The sequence below is a fragment of the Vidua macroura genome, chromosome 7, assembly GCF_024509145.1.
Source record: "Vidua macroura isolate BioBank_ID:100142 chromosome 7, ASM2450914v1, whole genome shotgun sequence".
Classification (NCBI taxonomy): Eukaryota; Metazoa; Chordata; class Aves; order Passeriformes; family Viduidae; genus Vidua; species Vidua macroura.
The window spans coordinates 13,903,224-13,931,159 of NC_071577.1; the positions used below are offsets into that span (position 1 = coordinate 13,903,224).

The 27,936-nt window shown below is 38.3% G+C and overlaps 2 protein-coding genes and 1 long non-coding RNA gene across 6 annotated transcripts; 2 read left to right on the plus strand and 1 right to left on the minus strand.

Moving 5' to 3' along the window:
- Window positions 1–2: 2 nt before the first annotated feature.
- On the plus strand, window positions 3–10,080 carry STRADB (STE20 related adaptor beta). Of its 4 annotated transcripts, none has more exons than XM_053982166.1 (12): window positions 3–305; window positions 2,896–2,952; window positions 3,292–3,372; window positions 3,743–3,842; window positions 4,467–4,588; window positions 5,061–5,169; window positions 5,634–5,757; window positions 6,201–6,372; window positions 6,783–6,887; window positions 7,119–7,348; window positions 7,925–7,967; window positions 8,434–10,080. In XM_053982166.1, exons 2-12 carry the CDS (start codon window positions 2,941–2,943, stop codon window positions 8,584–8,586), a joined length of 1,251 nt encoding a protein of 416 aa, XP_053838141.1. In that variant the 5' UTR covers window positions 3–305; window positions 2,896–2,940; the 3' UTR covers window positions 8,587–10,080. The 4 variants fall into 4 exon arrangements, with proteins under 4 accessions (XP_053838141.1, XP_053838144.1, XP_053838142.1 ...); XM_053982169.1 differs by having other exon boundaries at window positions 5,091–5,169; XM_053982167.1 differs by having other exon boundaries at window positions 3–300.
- Window positions 10,081–14,467: 4,387 nt separating this feature from the next.
- LOC128810072 (uncharacterized) lies at window positions 14,468–27,780 on the plus strand. Its single transcript, XR_008437928.1, has 3 exons — window positions 14,468–14,794; window positions 26,402–26,462; window positions 27,662–27,780. It is a non-coding gene; the product is annotated as an uncharacterized LOC128810072 (long non-coding RNA).
- On the minus strand, window positions 15,325–27,780 carry TMEM237 (transmembrane protein 237). The gene is made up of 11 exons (XM_053982615.1): window positions 27,703–27,780; window positions 26,213–26,269; window positions 25,080–25,193; window positions 24,586–24,700; window positions 23,870–24,027; window positions 23,143–23,266; window positions 21,978–22,169; window positions 20,986–21,059; window positions 20,403–20,496; window positions 19,490–19,611; window positions 15,325–17,987 (listed from the first exon to the last, which is right to left on the minus strand). The coding sequence occupies exons 1-11, from the start codon at window positions 27,770–27,772 to the stop codon at window positions 17,920–17,922; spliced, it is 1,188 nt and encodes a 395-aa protein (XP_053838590.1). The 5' UTR covers window positions 27,773–27,780; the 3' UTR covers window positions 15,325–17,919.
- Window positions 27,781–27,936: the final 156 nt, after the last annotated feature.

The following is a 27,936-nucleotide window of genomic DNA, read 5'->3' on the forward strand; positions in this document are numbered from 1 at the left end:
GCCCCCGCCGCTGAGCCCGGCGGGGCCGGGAGCGGGGCGGGGTTCTGGCGGGAGGCGCGGTGGCGGCGCCGGCCCCCGGCCCTGACTCCGGCGGCGGCGGGCAGGAACGGGCGCTGCCGCCCTGTAAGGCTGCTCGGCTGCGCCGAGGCTCCGCGCTGGCCGCGCCCTCAGCCCCGCTGCGGGGGCAGCCGGGCGGGCCGGGGAGCAGCGCACACCGAACTTGGGAGGCGGCTGCGGGGAGCGGAGCCCTGTCCCGGCCACCGCGGGAGGCCAGAGGGAGGCGGGGGCCCAGCGAGGAAGGTGAGGTACGAACTTCACGGAGCGAGTGAGGAACTGAGGGGGAGCCTGCGGGGCGTCCTTCCGCACTTTCTGGTGCTTTGTCACGGACGGATCATTTCACTCGAGATACACGACCGAGAGCTGCCTCAGTCTGCTGCGAACACTGAATTAGGAGCTGCAGCTCAGCGTCAGCAGAACTCAGTAACGCGCGTTCCCGGTACCCGGGCTTCGGAGCCTTCACGCTCCCCTAGCTCACAGACACAGGTTTCTGTGGTTTTTTCTGCCCTGCACTGTTCGCTGGCTGAAGCTTTGGCCAAAGTGCGATGATTGTGTCATTTTACCTGTACAACACTGTCAGTATCTACAGTACAAAAAACAAAACAAAACAAAACAAAATCCTGCGATACAGAAGGAAAAATGTGGGGACAGGGAAAAACTTTATGTGGGGACATGATCCAAAGCCGTATTGAAAGATGGAAATAATGTCAAGCTACATAAGAAAAAAAATAAAAAAAACTTAAATTTGTAGTGTTATTTGAATAAATGTGCATCACGGATGTTTCTGATGGCTGGCTGTACATCTTTGAAGTAAGTCTACAATGATTTGACTTTGGTATATCATAGTTATTAAGAGTTATAGCTTAGCTTTTGTGGTTTCATATTGCAAGCAGCAGAATAAATTGTCTTGTGTAACAGAATGAGGCATCTTCTTTCCAGGTAGGAGAAGGATGCTGTAGCCATTACAGTGCTAGTATCCTAAAGCACCTCCATTATTTTTTTTTTTTTTTTCTTTTTCCCCTACTCTGCTACAAACTTCCTTAGTGAAGTTGTAAGTCAAGTGCAGATCCTCTGAGGGTGCCCAGGACCTGGTAGGGATCGACTTTTATCTCTGGTATCTCTTGTAAAGAATTACAACAAATCTCCAAGCAGATCTTCAGGGTAAAAATGTTACTGGAATGTCTTGGATATTTGGCAGTCAATGGAGTGGTGGGGGCTTGTTAGCTTTTCAAGAGTGTTCCCTTGATTAAGTAGCATACATAATTTAAATGCAGGATATACTCAAGTTTAGCTCCTTAAACAAAATTATCAGTTTCTGGTATAGTAGTTCAGCTTTTATAAGTTAACTTTCATACAAAAATTGCATATTAACATGGAACTATTTCCTGTATCTGACTTTTTATCAGTCACCAAGTAGGATTCCTCATGGTGGCTGGAAAGCTACCTATCAGAAAAGGCCCTGGGATTGCTGTTTGACAACTGCCTGAATATGAGCCAGCAGTGTGCCCAGGTGGCCAAGGCCAGTGGCATCCTGGTTTATATCAGCAGTAGTGTGGCCAGCAGGACCTGGGAAGTAATTGTCCCTCTGTACTCACTAGTGAGGCCCTTTTGCACCTCAAGTTCTGCATTCAGTTTTGAGCCTCACACAAGAAGAAAGACACTGAGGCACTGGAGGGTGTTCAGAGGAGGGCAGCAGAGCTGGTGAAAGGTCTGGAGCACAAGTATTACAAGGAGTGGCTGAAGGAGTTTAGCCTGGAGAAGAGGAGGCTCAGAAGGACCTTCTTACTCTACAATTACCTGAAAGAAGATTATAGTGAGGTGGGAGTTGGCCTCTTCTCTCATGTAACAAGAGATGACAATAACTAGCCTCAAGTTGCATCAAGGGAGGTTTAGATTGGATGTCAGGCAAATTTTCTTCACTGAAAGGGTTGTCAAGCATTGGAACAGGCTGCCCAGAGAAGTGGTGCAGTCACCATCCCTGGTAGTGTTCAAGAAACATGTAGATGTGGTGCTTAGGGGCATGGTTTAATGGCGGGCCTGGCAGTGTTAGGTTAATGGTTGGACCCTGTGATCTTTGAGGTCTTTTCCAACCTTAATGATTCTACTGTTGAAGACTTACTCATATCTAAGGTAAAACAGTCCCATTCTCTACTTACAGAAGCTTTGATACTGTTACTAGATATCTCTCCCACTGCCTAAGCCTCCAAAGCATCAGACATAAAGTAAGTTTGCTAGAGGACTTTCAGAGAGGCTACTCTGGTCTGTGAGGGAATTGCTTCTCTTTTTTTTTTTTTTTAACTGAAATCCCTTACAATATTATTTCCTCCCTCACTTGTAAAATGTTAAGTGCAATTGCTTCTGCTTTTTTTTTTGTTTGTTTGGGGTTTTTTTTTGTTTTTGTTTTTTTTTTTTTGGTTTTTTTTGTGGGCTAGTTCAGCTGCACACAGCCAAGCCAAGATCTGCCTAGCACAGCTGTGCTCCTTTAAAACAACAGACAATGATTTCTTTTCCTACAAACTGCCAAGGATTCATAAGTCTGTTCTTTTTTACTTTTTGCACTTATGCAATTAACTTGCAATTAAATTGTTTATTCAGAACTGGCAATAAAATTTCTAAACCCATAAATTAAAAAGGAACACTTGAGTTGACCTGTAGTCCTCATTGTGGAGTTTGAAATTGATATGCTACTTAAATAGAAGCAGACTTTCCCTGAGCTGGAGTTCTGGGGTTTTGTGTGTGATAGCTGACAGGAATGCCTCACAGTTCTGATTAAGGAGATTTAAGTTTATCACAGGTTTATGTATCATCTTACTTTGCTATTTTATTTTTTTTTTCTAGGATAAATGGGTGTGTATGACTTTTCCCCTGATCTAAAGTGGTTCCATGTCTTGTTTGGTAAGTTTGTCTTTAAAAATTTTGGCTGTTGTACCTTGTTACCCAGCTATACCTTAATATGAAAAGCCCTGGTGAAATGTCTTGCCTGAGGGGATTTCCACAGTGCTGAGATGTTTGAACTTCATTGTGTCAGCTTTTGGTGAAGGAGACTTTAGTGTCTCTTCTCTCTAGGTCTGCCACGTATGTGCTTTTGCTGTTCCTTAATCCCTTGATTGATTGACTTGTAGCAGAAGACTTTCTGAACTGCTGCTTATAAGGCCTAGTTTTTTACATTTTTGCACTGCCATATTTAACAAATTGCAGCAACTCCACCAACATTCACTTGTTTCTGCTCTGAAGGACTGCTCCTGTATTCTGCGTACACCAGTTGAATCAATCAGACCAGAAGAGCTATCACAGAGCAGCATCCATGAATGCCTGGTAAGAATAGAAACTGTAACTCCCCAAGGTTAAATATAAAGCTGGTGCATATTAAAAAAATAGCCTAATTAGGGAGTACTTTTTGAAATGTTGACAACAAAAATAAACAGAGTACTTTGGGGCTTCCACTTCGGTAGAAGACTATAGGTATCTAAGTGTTAATCTTGTGCCAGTTTGAAAACAAACACACACACACACACAAAACTTGTAACTCATAAAACTAAGTCTTAATAATGGTAAAAGTACCAGCTTGAGTGTTCTTATTTGAGTATTGGACTTTATAATTAATAATATTTTTGCATTAATTTTAAAAATATAAATGATTAAAAATTACATAGTCATTTTGAGAACTGTTTCTTCTCTCTGTTAGGCTGATTCTGATCTAGCCTGGATTCCCCCATCTACAGGAAAGAATGAAATGGTATTTTGCTCTTCTAATGTCTCTCATTATGAACTCCAGCTGGAAATAGGTAACATAAATGGACTTTAAAATATATCTTCTTCCTGCTATCAATAGTTTATTGCTAACTACAGTAAATATTAAGTTTAGAAAATGAAAGGCTATTCCTGTGTTTCCGTAGTTAAGAGAAGTGCAGAGCATTGCTTATATTTTAGTAATCTCTTATTTCAAGATCTAAGACAAATGAACAATTTCCTGAAATTGTCTCTTTTGTGCATGTACTTGTTAGTTTTCAAAATCTGTGGTATGTGACAATAAATACAGCCTTAAGTAACATCATCATCTTGTAACATGGCTACCCAAGTTGGTTGTTCTAAGGATGGCTGCCTTAGATCCTACTCTGCATGCATAAGTTTATGTGAATATGCATACTAAGTGTTGTTCATTTGGATGTATAATTGATGCTGACATATGTTCAAACACTTTTAGTTGTTCTCAAAATAGCAGAGTCATGCTTCAACTAATTTGCTGCATATATTTCTCTGCAATTATTTAAGGTCTTGGCATTCTGAAACAAAAGGATGCTGCTATCAATTGCAATTTTAAAACTGGAAAATTATCTCTAAATATGAAGGACACCATGTGATGGGCTTATTATGTTTTCCAATGTTAAGGTAGCCATTTCTGGTTTCAGGAAGGAGGTTCAACAATTTAACTTCAGTCTACCTTGCACGGCATACACCTACAGACAGGCAAGTTGCTGTAAGGATCACAGACCTTGAAAATTGCTCTGAAGAGCACTTGAAAGCCTTACAGGTAAAGGAACAACATTTCTGCACAAAGCCCGATGAAGATAGTGAGGAATACATATGAGATTATTGAACAAAGGTAGCCTTTGTTTGAAGTGGGTCATTTCAATCAAGTTTTTCCCTCCAAAGGAGTAGAATATAATAAACATAATGCATGTGTAAATTTGAGAGTTGCTTTCCGAAGACCACAGCTGACAATTGCTTTAGAAATTGCTTCTGTAATTGTACAAGTTACTTGAAATATCTTCTGTACTCCTATTTAACACCAGAAGTTTGGACTATGAACAAACTAGATTTGCTTCAGACAAATGCAATTATGGGCAAGCTATTTGCATTTCTGTTGCAGGCTATGCACATCACCTGCAATCATGTATAAATCCAAAGAAACAGTTCTCTTTAATGATTACTGAATATAGTTAATGTTCTTGGTAGGACTGCTGTTCTGTGGTTAACACATCCACTTTCATTTAATTCCATAGAATGAGGTGGTTTTATCACACTTTTTCCAGCATCCCAACATAATGACATTTTGGACAGTGTTTACAGCTGGAAGCTGGCTTTGGGTCATCTCCCCATTCATGGCCTATGGTAAGAACTGTTAACTGCAATTTTAGAATAGGAGAAAGGGCTGATACAAATTGGACCATGTGGTCCATGAGAGGTTTCTCTTTAATCATCTCCTGTCTTGTAGAAAAAACAGACTCTCCCAAACCATTTGTTTAGAGAACACTTCCTCCCCAATGAAAACTGGTATTTGAATTGCATTAAATTCCCCCTTAGTCCTAGCACCCACCATGTGAGGAATGGTAACTGGGAGATGTATTTGACTTAATATAGCTTCTGCTAACAGAAGACCTATTTACATTGAATACAGGTTGGGCACAGACTTGCAGCTAACAGAAGCATGACATGGGGCATCAGTTATGTCCATGTAATATTGCACCAGAGACAATATAGAATGCTGCTCTTGATGAGTGTATATAGTGAAGGGAACATAGACAAGTAATTTAATAAGACTTGTTAGGCCTAGCTAGGGTTTTTTTCACTTCCAGGTTCAGCTAAACACCTGCTGAAGACTTACTTTCCTGAAGGAATGAGTGAAGCTTTGATAGGAAACATTCTGTTTGGTGCAATCAGAGGATTAAATTACATGCACCAGAATGGATATATTCACAGGTAGGAGAATGTCAATAGGTAAGAACCAGAACTAGCATCTTACCTTAAGTATTGTTTCCTTCCTTTTCCTCTATACCTTCTTGTATCAGACAGTGCACAAGTAACATTTTTTTCAATAATACAGCAGGATTAATTTTAACAGGAAATGTATTTATACATTTCTTCAAGCCACTTGTTACAGGGATTATACATCTGCCTGGCTTTGTCTCTTTGAAGCAGAAGAAAACCAGAGTTATAGAAGGGGCTTCTTTACTTTACACCCCTTGCACGGAAGAAGGGCCCTTCTCCAATTTCTGGCACTTTTTTCCTGATCATCTCTCTTAATAGAGAGATAAAACTCCAAGCTAGTATCTCGCTATAAGTCAATGAAATATGAAAGCTTTTCTGTTCTAGTAGTACTTAGAGTAATTCTTATAACTAAAATTTACCACTTTATGTTACAGGAATATTAAAGCAAGCCACATTCTGATTTCAGAGGATGGGCTAGTTTCTCTCTCTGGCTTAAACAACCTCTACAGTTTAGTTAGCAATGGACAGAAGTCAAAAGTGGTGTATGATTTCCCCCAGTTTAGTACATCTGTGCTTCCTTGGCTGAGTCCTGAACTACTGAGACAGGTTAGTATAAATTACATAGAATTTTTCCAATTCAAAGTTAGTGGCAGTACTCATTTTCCAACTTAAGTCTGCTTGTAGAATTGCAATGAAATATGTTGAACTGCAACTTTGAAAAATACATGTACATACTGAATTCTTAATTCTTCTAGAGAGAACCAGTTCTAAAGCTGTTGGTAAGGTGATGTACTAATTCTCTTTACCCAAACCTCCTGGAAACTACTGCAAATCCTGAAACTTGTGTTCAGTACAGCCATCAGATTTCTGAAAAAAGTCTGAAGTTTCACAATTTATTTGCTTTAATACTGTGTAGGTTATGGGGTATTAGAATCTTGTTTTGAAGCAGGCACTTGTATCTTTGTTGGCACCACCCAATGGCCTCAGTGATCAGTAGTGTCTTCCTTCTCTCACAGGATTTGTCTGGCTATAACATGAAGTCTGACATTTACAGTGTGGGAATTACAGCATGTGAATTAGCCAATGGACACGTTCCATTTCAAGATATGCCTCGCACTCAGGTATAATGCTAAACTTTATCTCTAGTTAAAAACATGCTGAGCATTTTTTTGTTTTGTTTTACTCACAGAAACCAGTGCTATTACTGCTGAAGTAGTGGCTGCTTTTTGTTATTTCAAATATGCACACCTCTTTCTAGAATAAATAATCCTTCCATCCCTGGAGTTTCATAGCTTACCCTGAATAGGTCTGGATAGGTGTTGAACTCTCATACTGCTATTCCTTCCTACTAGATGCTGCTGCAAAAGCTGAAAGGTCCCACCTACTGTCCTTGGGATATACATACCTTTCCCCGGGGGGAATCGAGGATGAAGAATTCCCGATCAGGAGTTGATTCCGGAATTGGTGAGAGCATGACACGCACAATGACCAGTGAAAGACTTCAAATGCCCTTTTCCAAAACATTTTCACCTGCTTTCCACAACTTGGTAGAACTTTGCTTACAACAGGACCCTGAGAAAAGGTAACATTATGGTGAAAACTAATTTTTTTTTGTCACTTCCATCAAAAACCAAGTATAGCCCCCAGTTTAGAATACAGTAATCAATTGAATGCTGTTAGAGTCAGAATTTCAGAGCAGATGTACTACGTAAAACTATACACTTACATTTGTATTTTAAGAAATGTCTTGTCTGATAAAGGAATCAAACTTCTAAAGTAATTTGGCCCCTGAATTTCTTGTAATATAACTGTTCTTTGTAACAAGCAAAATTAACTTTCAAACATGTACTTTGTCCAAGAAAAAAACCCCAGAAATCTGAAATATATGTTTTCAATTCTATGTCTCTTTTGAATGAGGCATTTAATTCCTTGTTAAGCAGAAACATGAAAAGGCCTTTAAAATAGATTTTTTCAGTAGTGCTTTCACTACAAATTGAGGCATAGTATGTAGGAATTGTGTGCTGCTTTTCTCATTCTTCACATTTGTCCTGTGGAGGAAAAACCACAGGGCTTAAATTTATTTCTCAATCTGGCCCATTATCCAAATGCAGTATTTTACTTTCCAAAACATAATTATATTGTTCATTTTATGATTCAGGCCATCAGCAAGCAGTTTGCTTTCGCATACGTTCTTCAAACAGGTGAGTTTATTGTATTTCATTAAATGACACAGCTATAACCTAAATAAGCCACAAAAAGAGCTAGATTACAAAATAATGAAGTTACCTGGTGCCAAAAAGCATCCTGTAAGAGCATACCTGCTTCAGAATTTTTTTTTAACAAAATAGCATCTATAGAGTATAGGAAGGATAAGATTAATCCATTTCCCCATTGATTAAGTTGATTTAACTTAACTAAAGGCAGCCTAACTAATTTTAAGAAATTATTAATATTTTTCATTTAAAGAATAAAAAGCAGAACTGCACAACTGATTTGATTAGTGTTGAAAGACTAATAGAGTGGTGAAAGTAAAACCTCTCATCCTTTTACTTTCAGTACTGTAACATGCAAGAACATGGCTCTGATTTCACATGCTTTTAATGAAGTCAGTTGCAAAGTTATGGAGACTTTTATGTGCAGCTGCATTTTAACTTTTTTTCTTTCTAGATAAAGGAACAAACACAGAATTCACTACTGTCCCTATTACCACCTCCTATTCAAAATAACAGATCAGAGTTCTTGGCACTGCCCTCAACAGCAGTTGGGACTGAACTTGGACGTATTGCTACAAATCAAGATGATACAGACTGGGAATTCTAAATAAATACCAGTTATACCTCTCCAATGTTTCAGAGAAGGAAAATGTGATTTGTATTTGCTGCTTTTGTATGACTAAAATACAGTTAGACCAAGTATACTTGAAATGCCATGAAGTGGCTATAATTCATTAACTTCCTCTTGGCATCACAAAATGCAGTGTGCCTCACTCTCTGACTGTAAGGAAAACTGTGTGTAAAGAATGGCTGAGTCTCACCTCTCTCTTTCAAAGTCTTCCTTAACAAGAGAGTCCTTGCTGTAATCTTACTCTGTACTGTATTATCAGCTCATAGTGCTGCAGTCCATATGCCTTTCTGAACTGAGGCCTGGGCTTTGGCTGTGATCTTACCTAAACATCTATTTGTCTTTTCATTATGACCCAAATCATTTTAGTAAGGAGAAGTCCTCCATTTCCAAGTTGAAATGTGAAACTGCACAGATTACTTGCTTATGTAAATAAATGTTTCTCTCTGAAAAGACGTTTTTCTCATTTAACATGCTGTCATATTTGCCAAAAGTTAGGTATGCATCATTTTTCATGCAGTTTTAATACTGTGTGTTTCCCAAAGAAGTTAAGCTGCTAAGTGGGACTCCTGCTCTTGAATCTGTTCATAGTCTTAGTACAAATCTGGGCTTTTGCACCTCTGTTTATTGTTGTATCATTTTAGCAGTTAATCTGAGGATGTCTTGCTATGCAAAGTAAGTCTCAAGTTCTAGCAGGTACGGGTTAATTTTGAAGAGTCAAATAATCTAAAGTTACTGTACATATTTTTATTTATACTGTATTCCTTTTCACCACCAGAATTTACCAGAACCTAATACTGTTTTCTTAGAAGAAAGGCAACATGCATTAAGCTTCACTGGCACTGCTGCTGGCAAACAAGCCTCTTCTGCAAGGCACAGTTAAATTCCTGTGGATCAATTCAGCCATACTAAGAACGTAATACTCCCCTAGGATCCTAGTGAATTTACCTATTCTAAGTCAGATGAAAAGCTGTCTTCTCCCTGCAATTCAGTAATTTCTCACCTCTCATACTGTACCAGGCAACTCAAACTGAACAAACCCAGCTTTTTTCTTTTAAAAACCTGGATATTCTCATCGTGCTGTAGCAAAAGTTGGGTCCCAAAGCCACTAGTACTTTGCGGATGGAAGCATGATGGTGGTAAAAAAGTATTAATAGACATTGGATGGATATATTTTAAATTTTCAACATAAAGAACATTCCACATAAGTCTTCAAGTCTTCCATAGCTGAGCAGGCCTGTAGCCAACTCTAAGAACACTGCTGCATTGCCAGCAGCTTTGCTACAAGGCCTTGAAGACCAAATGACTCAAATACAAGCCTGAGAGACACATAAAATTCTAAATGACCACATAAAAGAATCAGCAAAAAAGTTGATTCTACTCATTATGCTGTGAAGAGAGCTCTATATTCCTAAACTTATCATGTAAACTTGAGATTAAAGACCTATCAATAAACTTATCTGCCTCCATTTATATCTGTAATTCTTGGATTTCTGTTTTCACCATAGTCCAGACATTCTAACAGCTTCTTGTTACTACAGGGAAAAAAAACCCATCATATTTATGTCAATCATTAGGTAAGGAAATAGTTGTCAAAAGTAGAAAATTATTCTGATTTTAAAATATTAATAACTTAATTGTGTACTCTTGGAGAAGATACTATTTTCATGTGAACCCCATGTTCTTAGCCATTGTAGATTTGGACTGTTTGCAAGTCAAATATGTTAGGTAGCATCTACAAGTAACTTTTGACTAACATAGTATACATAAAAACCAAGTCAAATAAGTGAGAACACACATGAAGTTCTACATATTTTAATTTTAATCTCTGAATAAATATTACTACTATTAAAACCTGTACAAAGTTTCAGGTAGCTTAACTGCTAGTATTTTCAAGCTTTTCTTGCAACAAGTGCCGTGGGCTCTATAAAAATGAACTTGGATACTAATAACAATGGCAGTACAAAGTTATTCAAACCACTACATGTTCCAGTGGAGTTACTTTGCTGCCCTCTCTATGGAAAAAAAAAATTAAAAACATTTCTAAACACTGTTCCAATTTCTGTACTGACATTAAGAAGAAAATCAAATCAATTTTTTTTAAAGTTAAAAGCACACAAGTCTTTACTCTTAGAACTACCGCCTCTCAAAAACTGTCTCTTCAAACAAAAGCAATTAAGAGGCACCGTGACTTCTTAAAATAACCAGAAATACTTGAATACTCCCTGGATTATATTTACTGAAAGGTTTGATATAATTTTGCTCATTAACTGAGATGCTTTCTATTAAGGAATAATGCCAAATAAATATTAGTTAGGAAAGCAGATGTATAATCATATTTTTAAGGTTTCAACTACCTGCCACTGAAAAGATGATCTGGGAAACAATTGTTCTGAAAATCTGAAGTTTTTGCATACAGTTAAGTTTTCAAAATCTGAGGTTGATGATCTGCATTGTTAAGATTCAAGTTGCAGAGACTTTATATTCCAAGCTGACAATTTTAAGCACAATAGTTTTTTGTTGGGTTGTGGATTTTTTCAGAACACTTGTTTGCTCTTGCTCATATCACTGATGCATGCTATCAGCATGTGAATTAGAATTAAACTTGGACTTGAAATTTCCAAGTATTTTGCATTTAAGGCTCCATGTGATGTATTTTCAAAGGGGCTTATAAAACCTCTACATTTGCAAAATCTCATGGCCAATTAAACCAAAATTTATCTAATCTGGTTACTTTTGAAATACTTGTGAAAACAACACGAGTGGTTTTTTTTGCAGCCACCTTTCATTATGCTAACATTTAGCACTATGTAAAATAAATACCTGTATAATAGAAAACTTCTGTTAATTAACAATAGCTCAATGCTATTGTGTGTCTCACTGTCTTGATCTGACACCACAGCAGTTTGTGAATGACTGAATGGATGAACACAGAAAATGTGATCTACTCAGAATCAATTTGCTCTGATACATTAATTCCTCACTTTAAAGGGCATCAGTGCAACAAATACCCATTGAAGAGAGAACAGTTTCTTCCACTAGATGAACAGAAGTAAGTATTTTTTTTAAAGTAACAGAGCTTTACCATAACTCTTTTCCCTACCCCTCTCCTTCTCTTCAAGTGCTATCAAAGTAGTTTTTAACCCAGAGGATAGGTAAAAATATGGGAAAGCATTTGAAAACCACGGTTCTAAACCTCTCTTGACAAGAGGCAGGTACCAAAGTAGGTGATTTACATACCCTACCTTTAATGCTATTAAGTAGCTTTCCTGAAGTATATTAGCTTGTCTAATAAACCTCTGAAACAACTAAGGTAGCAGTAATGACCTGTCCTAATGACAGCCATCCTTATCCTGTATGAATGAGGAAAAACGATTAAAGTTCAGAAACAGTACGCATTACAGCAGAGACCTCAAAGGACTGTAAGAACCATACTATGAAATGAAACGATCGGACGTAATAGACGAGCAAGGACTTGAGTTTAAAAAAGAAGAAACCACTGAAAATTGAGGTGGTCTACTAATAACCTGGTAGCAAAACAGCATTTGGTATTTAACACAATTAAATATATCCAGAAACCTGAGATAGGATGAAGGAAAGAACATTAGGTTTGATCAGGTGCCTATGGAAACCCCCATAATTCCCAGATGAAACATCTAGTTCTACTCTGCCGCCGTGCCCGCCCTGAAGCCCCCTGGCTTGGCCTGCCCGGCAGAGGCACGGTCAGCAGCGGGGAACGCTCCCCCGTGTCTCGAGGAGAGTCGGGGAGCGGCCAAGACAGAGCGCTGCGCTGTCTGCCTTGTATGGACGAGAGGCGGCGTCCGAGGAGGCAATAAGGGAGCCAACTCAAGGCTGGGATATCAGTCTCAGGTTTAATCCGTGCTCCAAGGAGCTCCAAAGGCCAGAGTATCCCACAGCCGAAAGTGCCTTCGACGCTTTCGCAACAGCTCAAATACAGGGGTGGTAACCAGGGGGAAGGGACGCCCATTCACCAATGGGGGGATTTGGGGGAGTGGAAGGTGGAAGGACAGACAGATACATAAACCAATGGGGAAAGTTCAAGGGAGGGACCCCTGGCCCTCGTCCACTCACTCGACACCCAAAGTGGAAGATTCTGGGAGAGTGGGATGGGGAGCCGAGTGATGGACAGGGTGCCAGGGAGGGGACAGGGGAGTGACTGAGCATTTTCAGGGAGATTGGCATTGAGGGAAAGGCAGGAACGCTCGGGGTGGAACCATTGGGAGAAAATGGGGGGTGAAGGGGCAAACCATTACAGAACTGTTACAGAAATATAAAAACACAATACAATACTACTCTGTAAATTAGTTACATATATGTTTGTTTCTTATCTGAAAGTGTATCCCAGAAACTTCTGGAAAATGCCCCAAAAGCCCATATGAAGTTATCTGCAATATGGTGGTTTTCTTTTTAGATATGATTACAGAATATACCGTTATTACTAGATTTACCTACATACCCAGATTCATGGAATTCAGTTGTCCTCTCATGAAATCCATCTCCAATGGAGGAGAATGGATTGCTGGCAGGATGCAGAGATTTTCCTCTGGTTTGTCAAAATTCACATGACACATAGGTCAAGAGTACCAATGCTGAGTTTATCTACTACATTTTATTTCCAAAGTTTGATTATTCTACATTCAATATCAATTATCTTTCTAATTCTCACATTTCATGCAGTCAAAAGAAAAATATTCTTACTGGCAGATTTCCTTTTGCCCAAATGAAATCTGGCAAGTCAGCTACAGATGAGTTTTCTTCAAATGCTTTCCTGGTTTGAGGTGGCTGTTTTTCTACAGTAGCTGATGGAACCATCACAGACTTGTTGAATTGTATCTTTGGCTGGCTGTCATGCGCTTTTTCCTGCTGCACTTTCTGCTTCAAGTTTTCCTTATCATGGGAGAACACATGATTTTGAATCCTTGGAGCCTGCAGCATGTGATGTTGAAAAAGGTGGTTCAGCATACTTTCCATGATTTTTCTTCACTACATTACTAGATTTCCTCAAACTAGTTTTGAGGACAAAGTAATTTGGTTTTCCTTCCTAAATAGTACATTTATTAATATTTGACCCAGATGCTGGTGGCATGGCAATGCACATTTCTATACATTGCTTCTCTTTTGACTTCCAGTCAGGATTTTTTTGGCAACTTTTCTTTTTCCTTACGCTGGACTTGTAAAATGATACATTTTGGGCAGTTTGGTGAGCCACAGCCTACAAAGGCGCTCTGCTTGAATATCAGCATCACAAGCATTTAAAATGGAAGAATTTTACTGTTCCGGACTTTGTTCTTACTCTTACTGTGAGATTTTTTAACAGTTTCAAATTTACAGTTATTTATTTTTTTTTATTTATTTTTCAAAAGTAGTTGTTGCTTGGTTTGTTTTGGGATTTTTTCTTTTTTTGGGGGGGGTTGTTTTGAGTTTTATTGGTTTGTTGGGGTGAGAAGGGGTGGAGAGGGTCTCCCCTCCACCCCCAAAGTACATTAATCTGTTTATTTTCACTGTGGCGATTAACTATTACATCTAGCAGTGGCTATAGATGTTTATCCACGAGAAGATCTTGTTTTTTATCTCTGTATCACTGTTTGAGGCCTGCCTGTGCCCATCTGAATAGCCGATCGCATTGCCCCAAATCACTGACCGACAGCAGCGCGGCCGCTTCCCTCAGGCCGAGTCCGACATGGCGGCCCCGCCACCGCCCCCTGGCGGCCGTTAGCGCTGCCCGCGCAGCGCGAGGGCAGGGCGGGAAAACGGCTGAGGGGGAGCGGGGGCGGGCAGGAAGGGCTGAGGGGAGCGGGATGGGCAGGGCAGGGCTGAGGGCGAGAGGAGTGGCCGGGGCAGGACTGAGGGGCAGCGAGGTGACCGCGGCGGACACGCTGCTGGGCAAACAAACGCACCGGGGACGGGAAGGCGACACACGGCAGGAAATGACATCCCCTAAAGCACCTGTCCTCAGAAGCAGCAACCGGCGGGTCTCAGGTTGGGAGGCCTCCTTGCCCTCCGTGAAGGGAGGGAGCAGCCCCGGGCCACAGTACTAAAAGAACACCCAGGGAGAACAGGTATTTCTGCAAGTATCTGGGGACTTACACAGCAGTTTCAAGCACAGCCGCCCTGAGGAATGCAATAGCACCGTCCACACCGCTTTAAAGAAAAAAGGAAGAGACAGGTAATGCTTAGGCTTAGCTGTAGGTATTTACCCGATGGTTTTCTCTGATCTCCCAAAGTCTTCAGTCATTTAAATTCATTCTGTTGGAAATACACAAGGGCGTAATTCTCACCTAATCACAACCCTCCTAAAGTTTACCTCAGCAATACCAAAACTACTTTAGAAAGACACTCTGCAAATTAACGTCACCTTGGCTTCATTTTGAGAAAACTGCCTTGAGAAAGTAACGTTTAAATCAAGTCGAAATTAACCAAATATTACTAGATTACTAGAACAATTTAAGTAATTAAAACATTTTAGCTTTGGAGTCCAGCCTCTGATCAGGCTGCGTGGGGCTTTGTCCACCCAAGTCTGGAGCAGCCCCAGACAGCCCCTCAGCCTCCCATCCCAAATCCTCAGACAGACTGATTTATTTTAAACAGACTAAACAACTGGAAACAAGACAAAGTAGTACCATCATTTCTAACTAGTTTACAGCAATTGTTTAATATATGTTTCATATATGTAGAAACAAGAACTTGGCACCAACATATTTGAAAACTTTTTTTCATTAACACAAATGCATTAAAAACAATGATATGGAAATGCACAAAGGCATTTCAGTTAAGGCTTCTACAAATATTTCATGTTCTAGAATTAAATATCTACTTTGTAAACTTGTTCTAAGACTTTACAAGAAACTAAAAAAAAGCTCACTTAAACCCATATTCCACTGTGAGGCTTAATAGAATTTAAAGTATTTTGTAAAATAGATAATTAGCCATCAAACTGTTTATTGTGCTTTTTATATGGCAACCTCAAAACTCATTAATTTAAATATGGATATACTCAGACCCTCCTAAAAATATACACGGGAAAGGCAAGCCTGGCTTGAAATACTGATCACATTAAGTTCATTAATTCAATCCCTGCTCAACCATAAAAAAAACTATATTTCACAATAAGAATGAATCTGGCTCTTAGCTGGCATAATTTTGTCTATGGGATAGTTGGAAGGCCAATTCCTAGTGTTAATGTCAGAAATCAAGCGATGATCAAACTTGTTATCCAAGTTTTTCCTGTACTGATGTGATGCATTAGCACACTTCTGCTGAGCTCTGTATTTTATGGGCAAAATTATACTTCTGACCATACCAAGATAAAAGAAAAATCATGCAGCCATCCCATTAATAATCTCATCTTCAGGAGGTAAGTGACTCTGCAAGCAAACGCACAACATCATGAGAAAGTGTGGTGGCAAACTACACGGGAGTGCTGTCTCATCCCTCACCTCCTACAGCCAAATCATGGCAAGAATATCCGGTGCACAACTGAAGGAGATCAGCACCCTGAATCTCTCCATTTTAATGTACAGTGCAGTGCCAGCTGTAATTTAGCTCTAGTTTTACAAAAATACAGACACAAGAGCCACAACAGTTTACAGAAGAGGCTAAGTGCTCCTTCCCATAGCAAACTGAATGCCTCAAAATGCAGCCAACAGCTGTGGAACATCTTTTAATTCTTGTAGATGTCTTTTTCCTCCCTGCCAAGACTGCCACAGCATTTAAAAGATGCCATGAACACTGAATTTTTTAATAACTTAAATTCGGTGAATGGACACAAGAGAACAGGGCAGCAACAGCCCTAGTTATTCACGTTCCCATGTTTGTTTTGAAGCAACTCAGGTAACAGCACAGAGTTAGCACAGAAAACATTGAAAGCTCTTTGACATTTCCTTTCAAGTCTTATCTGGCTACTGTTAACTTCACTACTAAAAAAGTTCAATAATTCTTCAGTGAATTTTGACAAGTGCACCTGTTTTACAACCATCCACAGACACACGTATTAAATCAAACAAGGCAAAATCAATATATGTTAAGTAACACATACAAACAAATTTTGGGCTTTAGGTGATATTTTCTTGATAAATGGTTTTCAAACTAGACCTTATCTGTGTTTACGAAGGAGATTGTTTGTTCCTGCAATATATCTGTCTTTGTTCACATCTGCAATGCTTTCATTTTGTCACTTTAATATAAAGGAAAAGCAATGTTGGATCTCATCGGCAAAACCCATCGCCTGCCATGATTACTACTATGTCACTGCATAGAAGGTGGGTTGCTGCAGACTTTTTGGGCTGATTTTATAAGCATTTTCTTGTAATTTTAGGAAGAAATTTCTCATTCTATCCTAACAAAAAACAACAATTTGGCAGAAAACAATCTCCATCAAAATAGGTAGGAACATTTTTAACATTTATGAAATCCAAGTCTGTTTAGAAAGAGCAGTGAATAAAATGATTGCTCTTGCCATACTAGATCAGGAGAAATCAGAACACTGTTCTTGTGAATGGAACAGTTACACTTCTTGACTGTTGAGAAATTACAGGACACAGATACATCCTGTTGGCAACACAAAAACACCCTGTTTGATGAGAAGATGTATTTAACTGACCAAACTGCTGCAACATGAAACTTCTTTATCGTGTATCTACATCAGCCTGTAAGAACTTGTTATCATCAAGATTTTTGTCAAGAAAACTACATGAAGATCAAAAAAGTGGATTTAAATAATCCTCTTTTATGGATTACTAAGCAAAATCCCTGTCAATTTAATCCTTTATTCTACAAAAAATATTTTATGACAAATAAATGTAGATTATTTTAAGATTACTAACTTGGTGAGGTTTATGTTTCCTAACTCTGTTTTGTTATAAATTTTCCTTAGGCTACTTTTGTTGTAAGATTTTTTTTTAATCTCTAGAAAATGTTTAACCAAATCAGATAAGCTAACTGCTGTTTGCATTAGTAACAAAAGTGGGTTGTTGAAGACTGTACAGCAGTCAAAAAAGCACTGAACACCTGATCTTCTGCATCCCTCTAGTGTCTTTGGCTATGTAGGTAGCAGTATTTACAAAATCACCTTGACTTTATGCACCAGGGATAATCTACTTTGTAAAATAAAAAGCAAAAGTATAAAAGTTTTCAGTCACATTTGGAAACTGTAACATACATAAAAAGATCAACATTAAATATATACAATATAAAAATACATTTTTTCTTTATGAAAATTATAATACATAGCTATAATACAACATGTTGAGCCATCAGTCACAGCTACAATATATGCAGATTCTTGTTCCACACTTATGGCTGGACTCTAGGTATGACATCTCCGTGAGGAAATTCCTCAATTTCAGAATGAAACATCAATTCTAAAAGAGAAAGGAAAGAATTATGTTTTCTTTGAAAACTTTCACCTGAATACAACTCCATTATTCCTGAAAAGAACCCTGGCATTCACCCAAGCCTCCTGCTTTTCATCCCAATCATATCAACAACTCAGTGATGGCAAGGGCCACCTATTTTTAGAAAACAATTGGTGCTCCCCAAAACTGACAGGATTGGTGACAGTGTTAGCAGTTGATCATGTGCAGTACCATTGTGCATTCAACATGGACACTGAAACACAACCCTGAATCAGACTGAGGGATTGTTAAAGTTTTGAGAGTGTCAGACTCAGGAAGGAAGAGTTCTGTATAGAGACTTGTTCATTTTTAGAAGTCTTTGCTCTGTGTCTCACAGGGTTAAGTTAGCATATCCCATCCTTAGCAGACTAAACTTTCTCTACTATTAGGAATAAGTACTAATGAATTTCTCTCTAGAAATTTCTGAAGTGGTTTTCCATTCTTAGTAGGCACATGTAAGAACCAAAAAATTTAATCAAAACCTGAGTTAAAGTCTGCCACTGGATTCCTTGTGTACGTCCTTATTACTTATGGGTTTTAAATATGATTTAAGCATCTATTATAAATTTTACCATTGAGGACTGTAAAGGTTGCAACTTAGTTGTTTGGGGATTTTTAACTCATTACATGATTTATTAGACATAAACACAGTGACTGGAGCCAGCTGAAATACAGACACCTGTACATTAAAATTCAAAAGTAATTTGAAGAGGCATGTTGAATCCTCAGCCTCCCAAACACAAATCTGTGCTTCAAGTCACGGTGTTCTTAGGATACGTTTTGACTTTTAAGTTGAAACTTAGGATTTTTATGTACAGCATACCTTCAAGTGACAGGCTGCACGCACTTGACAGGAATGCTGAGTTAGGACACACCTTTTGGATCCCAGGTGGAACACAAAAGGAAGAAGGCCCAGTTTCTAGCCAGGTTTCTTCAGTGAGAAGAACTTGCTTCCCCCTCCTACAGCCTGGACCAGCACAAGCCGTCCTCATCTGAAGTCCTGTTCTGCAAACACAAATCTGACTTTTCTAAGCTAGGGAGTTCCCAAAACTACTGCAATGTCCTATTGAAAATAATACTGAACTTGTAACCCATTTAGCACTTGCAGAAGGAACATGAATAACATTACAGAATTTTCTAAGATACACACAGAATAAATATTTAAAATACTGTTAAAGTATTTTAAATTATTTTTCTCTTCATTGAAGAGAGTTCTGTAATGTTTCAAAATTCACAATTGCTTCAGACAGGACAAATAAAGCTTTTATTTTTAAATTAATGTTTATAATACCAAACACAGACACCAGCATCCTAAAAAGCATTTGCTGTGCAAGGTTGCTAGGAAATACTTGTTCTTCCTTAGTCACAAAATTTCTCAGGACTACTTTTGAACACCAAATGCAGAGCACAGCAGATAAAAAACCCCAACAACTTGAATAAACAACATTTTGCCTATTAATGTTTCCTACCTTCACTATGGTCCAGCTCTGGCCGGGAACTTAAGAAGATCCAACTTGTCCCAACTAGAACAGACACTACAAGATTCACCACAACCCACGAGTGAACAATTTCTGCCTCTGTACCTGCAGTCCTGGGAAAGACACATCAAACCATCAGACATCATTGGTGCACAGAAGTTACAGTAAGAATTGCAACAGAGTAACATCAAAACAAGTTTTCTAAGCCAGATGTGAAAAGAGAGCCACTTGTACCATCCATGATGGTCTTGCATTGCAAAGGCCTGGTAAAGAGAACAATTACCAAAGATCACAGAAACCCTAAACCTCCACCCCCACAAAAAACTAACTGCCCAAACCAGCAAATTTTCACATAAATGCTTTTGTTCTACTTCTCCTGGTTTACTTTAAAAATTCATGCTACCAGAATTTGAGTCCATTAATAGATACTTCAGAAACTAACTGTTTTGGATGGGATCACCTAAAATGAAACTATGGTTTCTATTTAAATGCTAGCTGTGTCTGCTAAGCCCATGCATCCTGTGGCAGACTCCTTCAAAGACAGTGTTGTCTGTCTACAGAATACCCTGCCCTTGAACCCAAAATGGTTACTTACCTCAGCAGGGTCCCACTCTCAAGCAAAAGAGATTCTTAAGGTTCCTGCCAGATGACATTTCCAGCATCATTCCAACTCTTGTTTGAGGTATAATGGATTTGCAAACAACATGACCAAACTCATCCTTGAATTCTTATTTTTTAATGAAAATAGCAAATATTCAGGACAAGCTCAAAGGCAGGCTCAGAAATAAAATCCTTCATCAATACTTTCTTACATATCTTGTACAATCTCTTCAATCTGCCAGTTTCACAAAGGTCCCTAAGTGAGCTGTGCTGTAATTTACAGAAATGATTTCTCGTTTCCTACCAGATACTGCCATTTTCCGAAGGTGGTGTGTAGAGGTTGATTCTGTCACATGTCATCTGCTGGCTTAAGGATAAGATAAGAGCAGCAAAATACACTGGAAGAAATGGAATTAGTAGTGTCAGATATAATACCAAAATGCTGTCTCATCATGACATGGCACTAATCACTACATTTTCTTTCCTTTCACTCCACTGCCTCCAATCATAGTCTGCTTTAATTCATTCTCTTTTCTTTAACATTCTCCTGACCTATCAAAATCTGGTTTCTGCACTTTTGCAATCCATGAGCTACATCAAAGCTCCTTGCATCTTGTGATTCTGTTTTTTTGTTAGATTTGTGTTCAATATTCAGAGACATGGAAAAGAACTCTCTCACTAACAGCCCCACTAATGCTACTATTGAAAATGCTTTAAAAATTATGGAACAAAGTGATTATGGCCATTCCTATTATCAACTACTGAGCAAGTCATTTTTTCTAAAGCAGAAAATAAGCTGGGAGGAATATTTCAGTAAAAAGAGTATGGAGGAGTTTTCCATTTACCATATTTTCTGGACAGCTTCCAATCCATTTCAAAATACTTACAGAAAGAAGCTAGTGCTGCTGGGTCTAGGGTAAGAAAGCCCCTCAGTGCAATGGATACTTTTGCCAGATCAATCCTGGTAACAAAATCAAGAGTCATTAACACAGCCCAGTATGACAATGTTATTGTTCCTCTAACAGTATTCTATTGTTCTTTTACTTTTTGCAAGGTATTTTTTCTGCCTTTGTAACAGTGCCTTAATTTACAACTATATCCCACACACATGGCAGTGGTCCTCGTTATGCCAATTCCAAAACGAAGGAGGATGTTCCATAAGGTTTCACACTGCAGACCTTTCTGAAACAGGGAGAACCTGGGGACATCTGTCCCCTCTAATCTTTGCCATTCAGTTCAGTGTCCATGCTAATGTAAGTGCTTACACTGCTTACAGGAGCAAATGTGAGTAACTTGGGACTCCTCCCTGCCATCCTTGGAGGGAAAGAAGTCACAATTTTTTCATAGCACCAACTGCCCCAATGGCTTATCCTATCTGTAACTAAAAGAAACATTTGTAATATCCATTAAGCTAGTCTAGTGAATGATCTTTTTTGAGCGTCTTTCTTTTCATTCCCACTCTTAATCTGTTATGCAGAAGCCCCAGCTAAGCCAGGAAAACTGTTCACTCAGCTACGTTTCAAACCTGACTAGGCAATGGATTCATATGAAAGTGAACCTGATAGAAACCTTTATTGCTCTCTACCCCTCTTCACAGTCCCACTCCAAAAAAAAACAGGTCAGCTCTTACATTTGCTTCACTTCCTGATCCCACAAACTGCAGCAGTACATTGAAGCAGGGTGCAAGCACCAGACAGAAATGAGTACAAATGTCTGGATGCACAAGTACACCCTTCTGTGTTTAGTCAGCCATATGAAAAATCATTCTTTGAGTATATCAATTAAATCATCAACAGCAAATCAACATGTGCCAAAGGAGAAAAGAATATCACATACACAAATTATATATATACACCTTTTAAATACAAATATGCTTTACCTGTCAAAGGCTGAGACTGTACTTATAGACAGCAAAAAATAGAACAAACTTTGAGCTGGGTATGCTATTGTCTTATACTGTTCGAGCAGGTTAGAAACCATGGAAAGCTCATTTCCTGCCAAAATGTAGATAACCACGATGTTCCATACAGCATAACCAGCAAGGAAGCCATGGGTGAAGAGGCCCAAGACCCTGAATGGAGGAAAGACCAGTTTTAACATCTTGAATTAGCTATAGATAGAAAAGGTCTATGAATACATCTATTCAACCCTGCTTTTCAAGGCCTTTCAGAGATTGTTTCTGAGAGCTTTTTCTGATCTAGTTTAAAAAATTCTAAGCAAGAGTTTTGTTTCCTCCTGTCACACCAGATGTACCAGAACCTGAGCACTTAAAGAAAACAATGATGTTTTGTCTTCCCTTCATTACAGCGACAGGCATCAAATACTTTCACTTGTAGCTGACTGTAGTTTCCCAAGAACACTGCCCCTAACACTTACACAACATTCTAACTTGTCCCCAAGGCAATCTTTCCAATATCCTCATTGCTAAGGAAAAGCTTGAGCACAGGCTCAAGCACAGGCTTCCAGCTAAAATACACCACAGAAGATGGCTGTTATCTTCCCATTCTCTATTACAAAACAACTGCATATAAAAAAAGTAATGGTTTTGCTATTTATGTGCAAGCTTATTCCCCCAGTGCAATTTCACTCCTCCCTCTTAACCACCAACCAGGATTTTTCTTTGAGAACTGTCTGAATTCAGGTATTTTTATTCTGGTAATGCACATGATGGGTCAGTCCTACTTTCTAACACACTTCTATAGGTGACTAATATTTTGGTTATCAGCTCAATCTCTTGCTATTGAGATTTTGTCTGAATCTTTGCAATATGGTTTTCTTAGTTATTCTTTTTATAAGCTGTATTTCACATATGATGTCTACACTAGAAATTCATAATCTTGACAACAAATACCAAAAGCTAGAGGACTGATAAACTTTATAGCTGTTGAATCCAGAACCACCATTTATTAGGAATATCCAAAAGAAATAAAAATACATCACAACTATAAAGGAAAGACACTTATTTTCAGGGAGGGAAAAAACCCCAAAAACTCAAACCAAACCCTCGATTTATGTTTATTTATATCAGAACATTTATCTTTCACCTGAAACTTCGGTGCACTGAGAGGGCAACATCTCTAGTAGTCCACGAAGCCTTCACGTCCAAAAGCACATTGATATTTTCAGTGGTTTTAATCAATTCTGCGCGGTCAGCTGCATGAAAACGCCCTGAAAGGATAAGGAGATCAGTTTTAGAGAGCTCTGTTTCCTTTCACCATCATTTCTACTAGTGTCAAAAAGCTGTAAGCATCAGAAATTTCTTCTCCCCTTCCTGCCCTTTGTCAGCTTACACTGATACAGGATGCCTCTGGTCAGAATGATGCATCCTGGTGGGTCAGGTTATGGAGTTAACAATGTGCAAAGCACTTCGGGAAATTACTCAGTGCTCCCTGGGACAAAAAAACCCTAAACAAAACAACAGAAAACCACAAACGTCCTGCAAAAAACTTCCATCTGAAAGACTTTTTGTAAGTAATAGTTTCTTCTCAAGGCACTGTGACAATATTAAGTCAAAAAAGCTCAGCTAGGTACTTTGAAACTGTTTTCACCTCCACCATGGAATTAAAAAATCAAACCAAATATACCAGCACAGCAACACCACCATTCACTGTTGAAAAATCGTCATGTGTATTTATTTCCAAATAATTTTTGTTTTGGAAAACTTTAAAAAAAATTTTTCCCAATACTACAGTATTTAGATTTTAGATACAATAATACTTCTTCTAATTGCAAGAACGTTCTTAAATTACTTAAATCACGATATGAACTCACGATTTTTTTCAACAAACACTTTGCTAACAGGCTGACTAATTCCAGTGGGAGCAGCAAACACAGGCTGCTGATCTGGGCTCTTTCTGTGCTCATCTTCAATGATGTCTTCCTCCTCCACTTCCAGCTCATTGGAGCTCACTTCGGCTGGCCGAGGTTTCCTGTTGGCACAGAACACACAATGGGACAGAGAAAGAAGAGGAGGTACTGTGTAAAATCCAAAGGCTCCTATAAACATTTAACATGTCTAACCTGACTGATAAGAAGCCATCAGACTACGACCTGTATAATATTACCCTGTTTATAATTTTAAGGACTAAAGTTCCCATGCAGGTAGTTGACTAAAACCATAAGACTAATTCCATATCAAGAGATTAACGATTAGAACATACCAGAATAATTGGAAAAAAACCCTAACTTTCGTATAATTAAGATAGTAAGAATGATAGAAAGCAGTTGCAAATTCTAATTTCTTCAAGTCTGTGACAGAATTATTAGGCTCATGAACATGTATTTAGAGCTGTGATGCATCCAGGTATGCATAGAACAAAGAAGTGAAAAAAGTTAGATCTTAACCCTGGAAAGAACTGTACACAGGCTGAATGGTATTGGGGGCTTCAAGATTTTACATTTTTGCCAAATGACAATGTAAAATACTCCTCAGCCACATTCACTGTTACAGTTAATCCAGATTATGAACTGTACTAGTTTTGTCTCACTTTGTTCTTTTTCTCTGTTTGCGGATCACCGTTTCTTCAGCTTCAGGGACATCCATGCCATTTCCATTCTGGAATAGGGATGCCACATTCTGCTGGGTAAAAGAGGTCTCAGAATCTGAAGATTAAAAAAAAAACCAACCCAACATGAAAGTTTCAGAGCTTTCATAAATATGGAAATACATTCACCTAAATACATAAATAGTTATTATATAAAAAGAGTGGCAAAAAAATCATGATCTGAGCTTTGAATGATGTAAAGTATGACATAATTTCCAAAACTGTATATCCATTATCTTCATGGAGGTTTGTACCCTATGAAATCTGAAACCAGAAAGTGAAACTCTAAGCTACCACTCACCCAGAGATTACTTTCAGCTATTTTAGGTAAAGAAGCACATGAAATGTTTTAAAACTAAATACACATTGTCCAATAATATTTCTGTGTTCCCAAGTTTTATTCACTTCTCTTTCCAATCTACCACTATCTCACGTACCAGCAGGTACTTTCTTCTTCTTGCGCTTCCTCTGAGGAGGGGCATCAGGAGGTTCAGGGGTCAGGGGCTCACTGCTTTCAGACTGCCGACGAACTGCTGCTTGCACAATGCCATCTAAAAACCACAGGAAAAGACCCAGCAGCCTGAATTCAGAGCCACTGAGAAACAGGCAAAAGAAAGCTGCCATTTACCACAGTGTTGCTCAGCTGAGCAACAACTGAGATGAAAATGCATTGGCTATAGGAAATGTAAGAGCTGACAATCAATTATGAGAAGTAGAAATATACAAAGGTATTTCACAGTAACAGTAACATGCTCAGGAGGGAATTTAAGTATCCAAGAAGCACATTCCCATTTGGGCATACAGCAGAGGACTGCTTGAAAAGAATCCATCACTGCAAAGAACTACACCTCTATATTTCTCTTTTCTATGTGCAAAAATTATAATGCAGGAGTCAAGAAAAAAATAATAGCTTATTGCACGGTGATACACAGATATGTGCTAAGGCAAAATGGCATCACATCAAAGGAAAATTTAAATGCTAAACATACAGCACAAGAATAAAAAAAGAGCAGAAAAAAATCCACTGAAGGATATTTACTCTTATCTCTATTATTAAAGCAATTAATTATTATACTTCGGAGGAATTATATTTCCGTGAAAGGTTAAAATGAATTCATATTATAGTGCAGTAGCATCAACTTGCACGATCAGATGCAGAAAGACAAAATTACTTCTCCATTTTAACACTGCACCTGTTTTTTAATAGTGCCTTCAAGGACTGCAATTTTTATGGTAACAACTGAATCTTTGTTTCCACTTCAAAGTCAAGTTTACCCAACTTTTATAAACATTTATTGTGCAAAAGTAACCAGCAAATAATAATATTTTACAGTCAACTCTTCAATAATAATGGAGTGATTAACTTGTGACTTTATTTGGCCAAAGACTGAAATAGAACCAGACTGCTAAATGAGTTTTATCTTAGTTCATTCAAAAAGTCAAGTGCTTAACACATTCAACATAAGCAGCTTACAGGTAGAAATATCTATTTAATGAATTATGCAAAGAAGTTAGAAAGGAAAAAATGGAAGGAATAAAAGAACAGTTTTTAGTCTTGGCCAGACCGTACCTAATGGAGTCTTTCCTTTGGGTTTCCTTTTTTTAGGACGACTGAGTGGAATTTCATCTGCATAACATAAAACAGAAGTATGGGTGCACAGCAAGGAGAAATCTCCATTTCCTTTTTTAACAGCCATCCTATTGCAAGTTAAGAAATACATTTTTTTTTTACAAATTATGACATCCTTTGTTTTTACAGGTAAGATGACCAGTTCACACAAGGAGAAGGAGTACAGAGGAAAACAGAGTAAGAAATCAGGGTAAGAAGTCTTATGTGCAGCAAAGGCTCAATACATACATGCACGTGTGTTAAGCAATAAACTGAAATACTCTGAATAATGCTCTGAAAAATAAACTTACTGTTTAAAGCACAGTGGCAACATTTCAGTTACCTTGATGGAAATAGCTAACAGTAAAGAGAGCAGAGAAAAACAAGAGTTCTAACAATGCACAGGTAACCAGGTTAAATAATCAGCCTGCATTTAGGAGAAGTATAAGGCTCTATCTTTAAAGAGAGAATGAGTGGCACCAAAAGGAACTACCAAGGTTTGTAGTTCTCTTTAATAACTCACCTTGGCTTCCACTTCATATTGAAGAAGAAAAGTTGTTGACAAGCAGTGTAAAAAGATGAAAAGAAAGTTAGTTCTGAATCAATTACAATTCACAACCGTGAAATTCACTCTGCTGCTTTTGTGGTTAATTTCCTTATTCCCCCCTCCTCTTTATGAGCAGTTGTGTATAACAGGGTTAAGGGTAGGAAGCAATCAGCAAGATTCAACACTTTGTTGGTGACTATGCACAGTTCCTTGATTGGCTAGCTGTGGATCAGATTAAAAGCTTTAATCACCTGGCTAATTAAAACTTGTCTTACTGCCTGGTATATAACAAACTAATAGAAGTTATGAAACATATGAGCCTATACATCACTAAAAAGGCACTATCTGCTGACAATCATAAACATCACATTTACTTGCAGGCACTTTGAAGGAATTCTGAAGTACCATGTCATAAAAACTATATAATTGCTTTTCTTTTCACACTGAGAAAAAGCCCAATTTTTCTCCTATACTACATCAAACTAATAAATACCTAACTTCCTATTTAAAAATATCTAGTCTAATTCCAGAAATTCCTGGTTTTAAGTATTTGTGATTCAAATAAACTAAAGAACGCATAATAAAAGAAAGAGAGAGGAAGAATAGATTAAAATGAACAAAAATTAAGTTATATTAGACATTAAGACTGGAATATTTGCCCAAAAGTTTTTAAAGTATTTATCTCTCATGAGTATTAAAATTGAGGTAATATGGTAAAATTTCTTGGCTTCTATAAAACTTTAAAATGCTTTGCATTCCTTGTAAAGCATTTTGGGACAAGAAATTAGCAAGAGAAGCAATTTTACTGCTCAGATGTTTATGAAACTTATTTATTTTAATGTTACTACTTTCAAAATCTGCAGTACAGCATCATGATCAGTTCCACAGAATGCAATAATTTTACCTTGGCACTGGAGGAAGGGCACGAGGCGGGCACTGAAAGAGAAGAGACAAAAGTCAGCTTCTGCCAGCATGAAACCACCTCTCAGGAAACAGCTTCAGATCAGAATATCCAAGGTATGTTTTGCTCTGTATGCCTCCTAAATGGCCAAACATTCCTAATGGAGATGTTACATAAAAGCAGGATGTAAAAGATGCTGGACTAATATGCCTTTATCAGAGTTCTGATGGGCGCTGC

Coding starts and splice junctions, on each gene's coding strand:
- STRADB (XM_053982166.1), top strand. Junction 4,589..5,060: donor AGCACTTGAAAGCCTTACAG/GTAAAGGAACAA, acceptor TTAATTCCATAG/AATGAGGTGGTTTTATCACA. Junction 5,170..5,633: donor CTCCCCATTCATGGCCTATG/GTAAGAACTGTT, acceptor TTTCACTTCCAG/GTTCAGCTAAACACCTGCTG.
- TMEM237 (XM_053982615.1), bottom strand. CDS start 27,772: ATGCTGGCAGAAGCTGACTTTTGTCTCTTCTCTTTCAGTGCCCGCCTC. Junction 24,701..25,079: donor GAAGAAGAAAGTACCTGCTG/GTACGTGAGATA, acceptor TTTAATCTTCAG/ATTCTGAGACCTCTTTTACC. Junction 17,988..19,489: donor AGAGCTGGACCATAGTGAAG/GTAGGAAACATT, acceptor TTTCTCTTTTAG/AATTGATGTTTCATTCTGAA.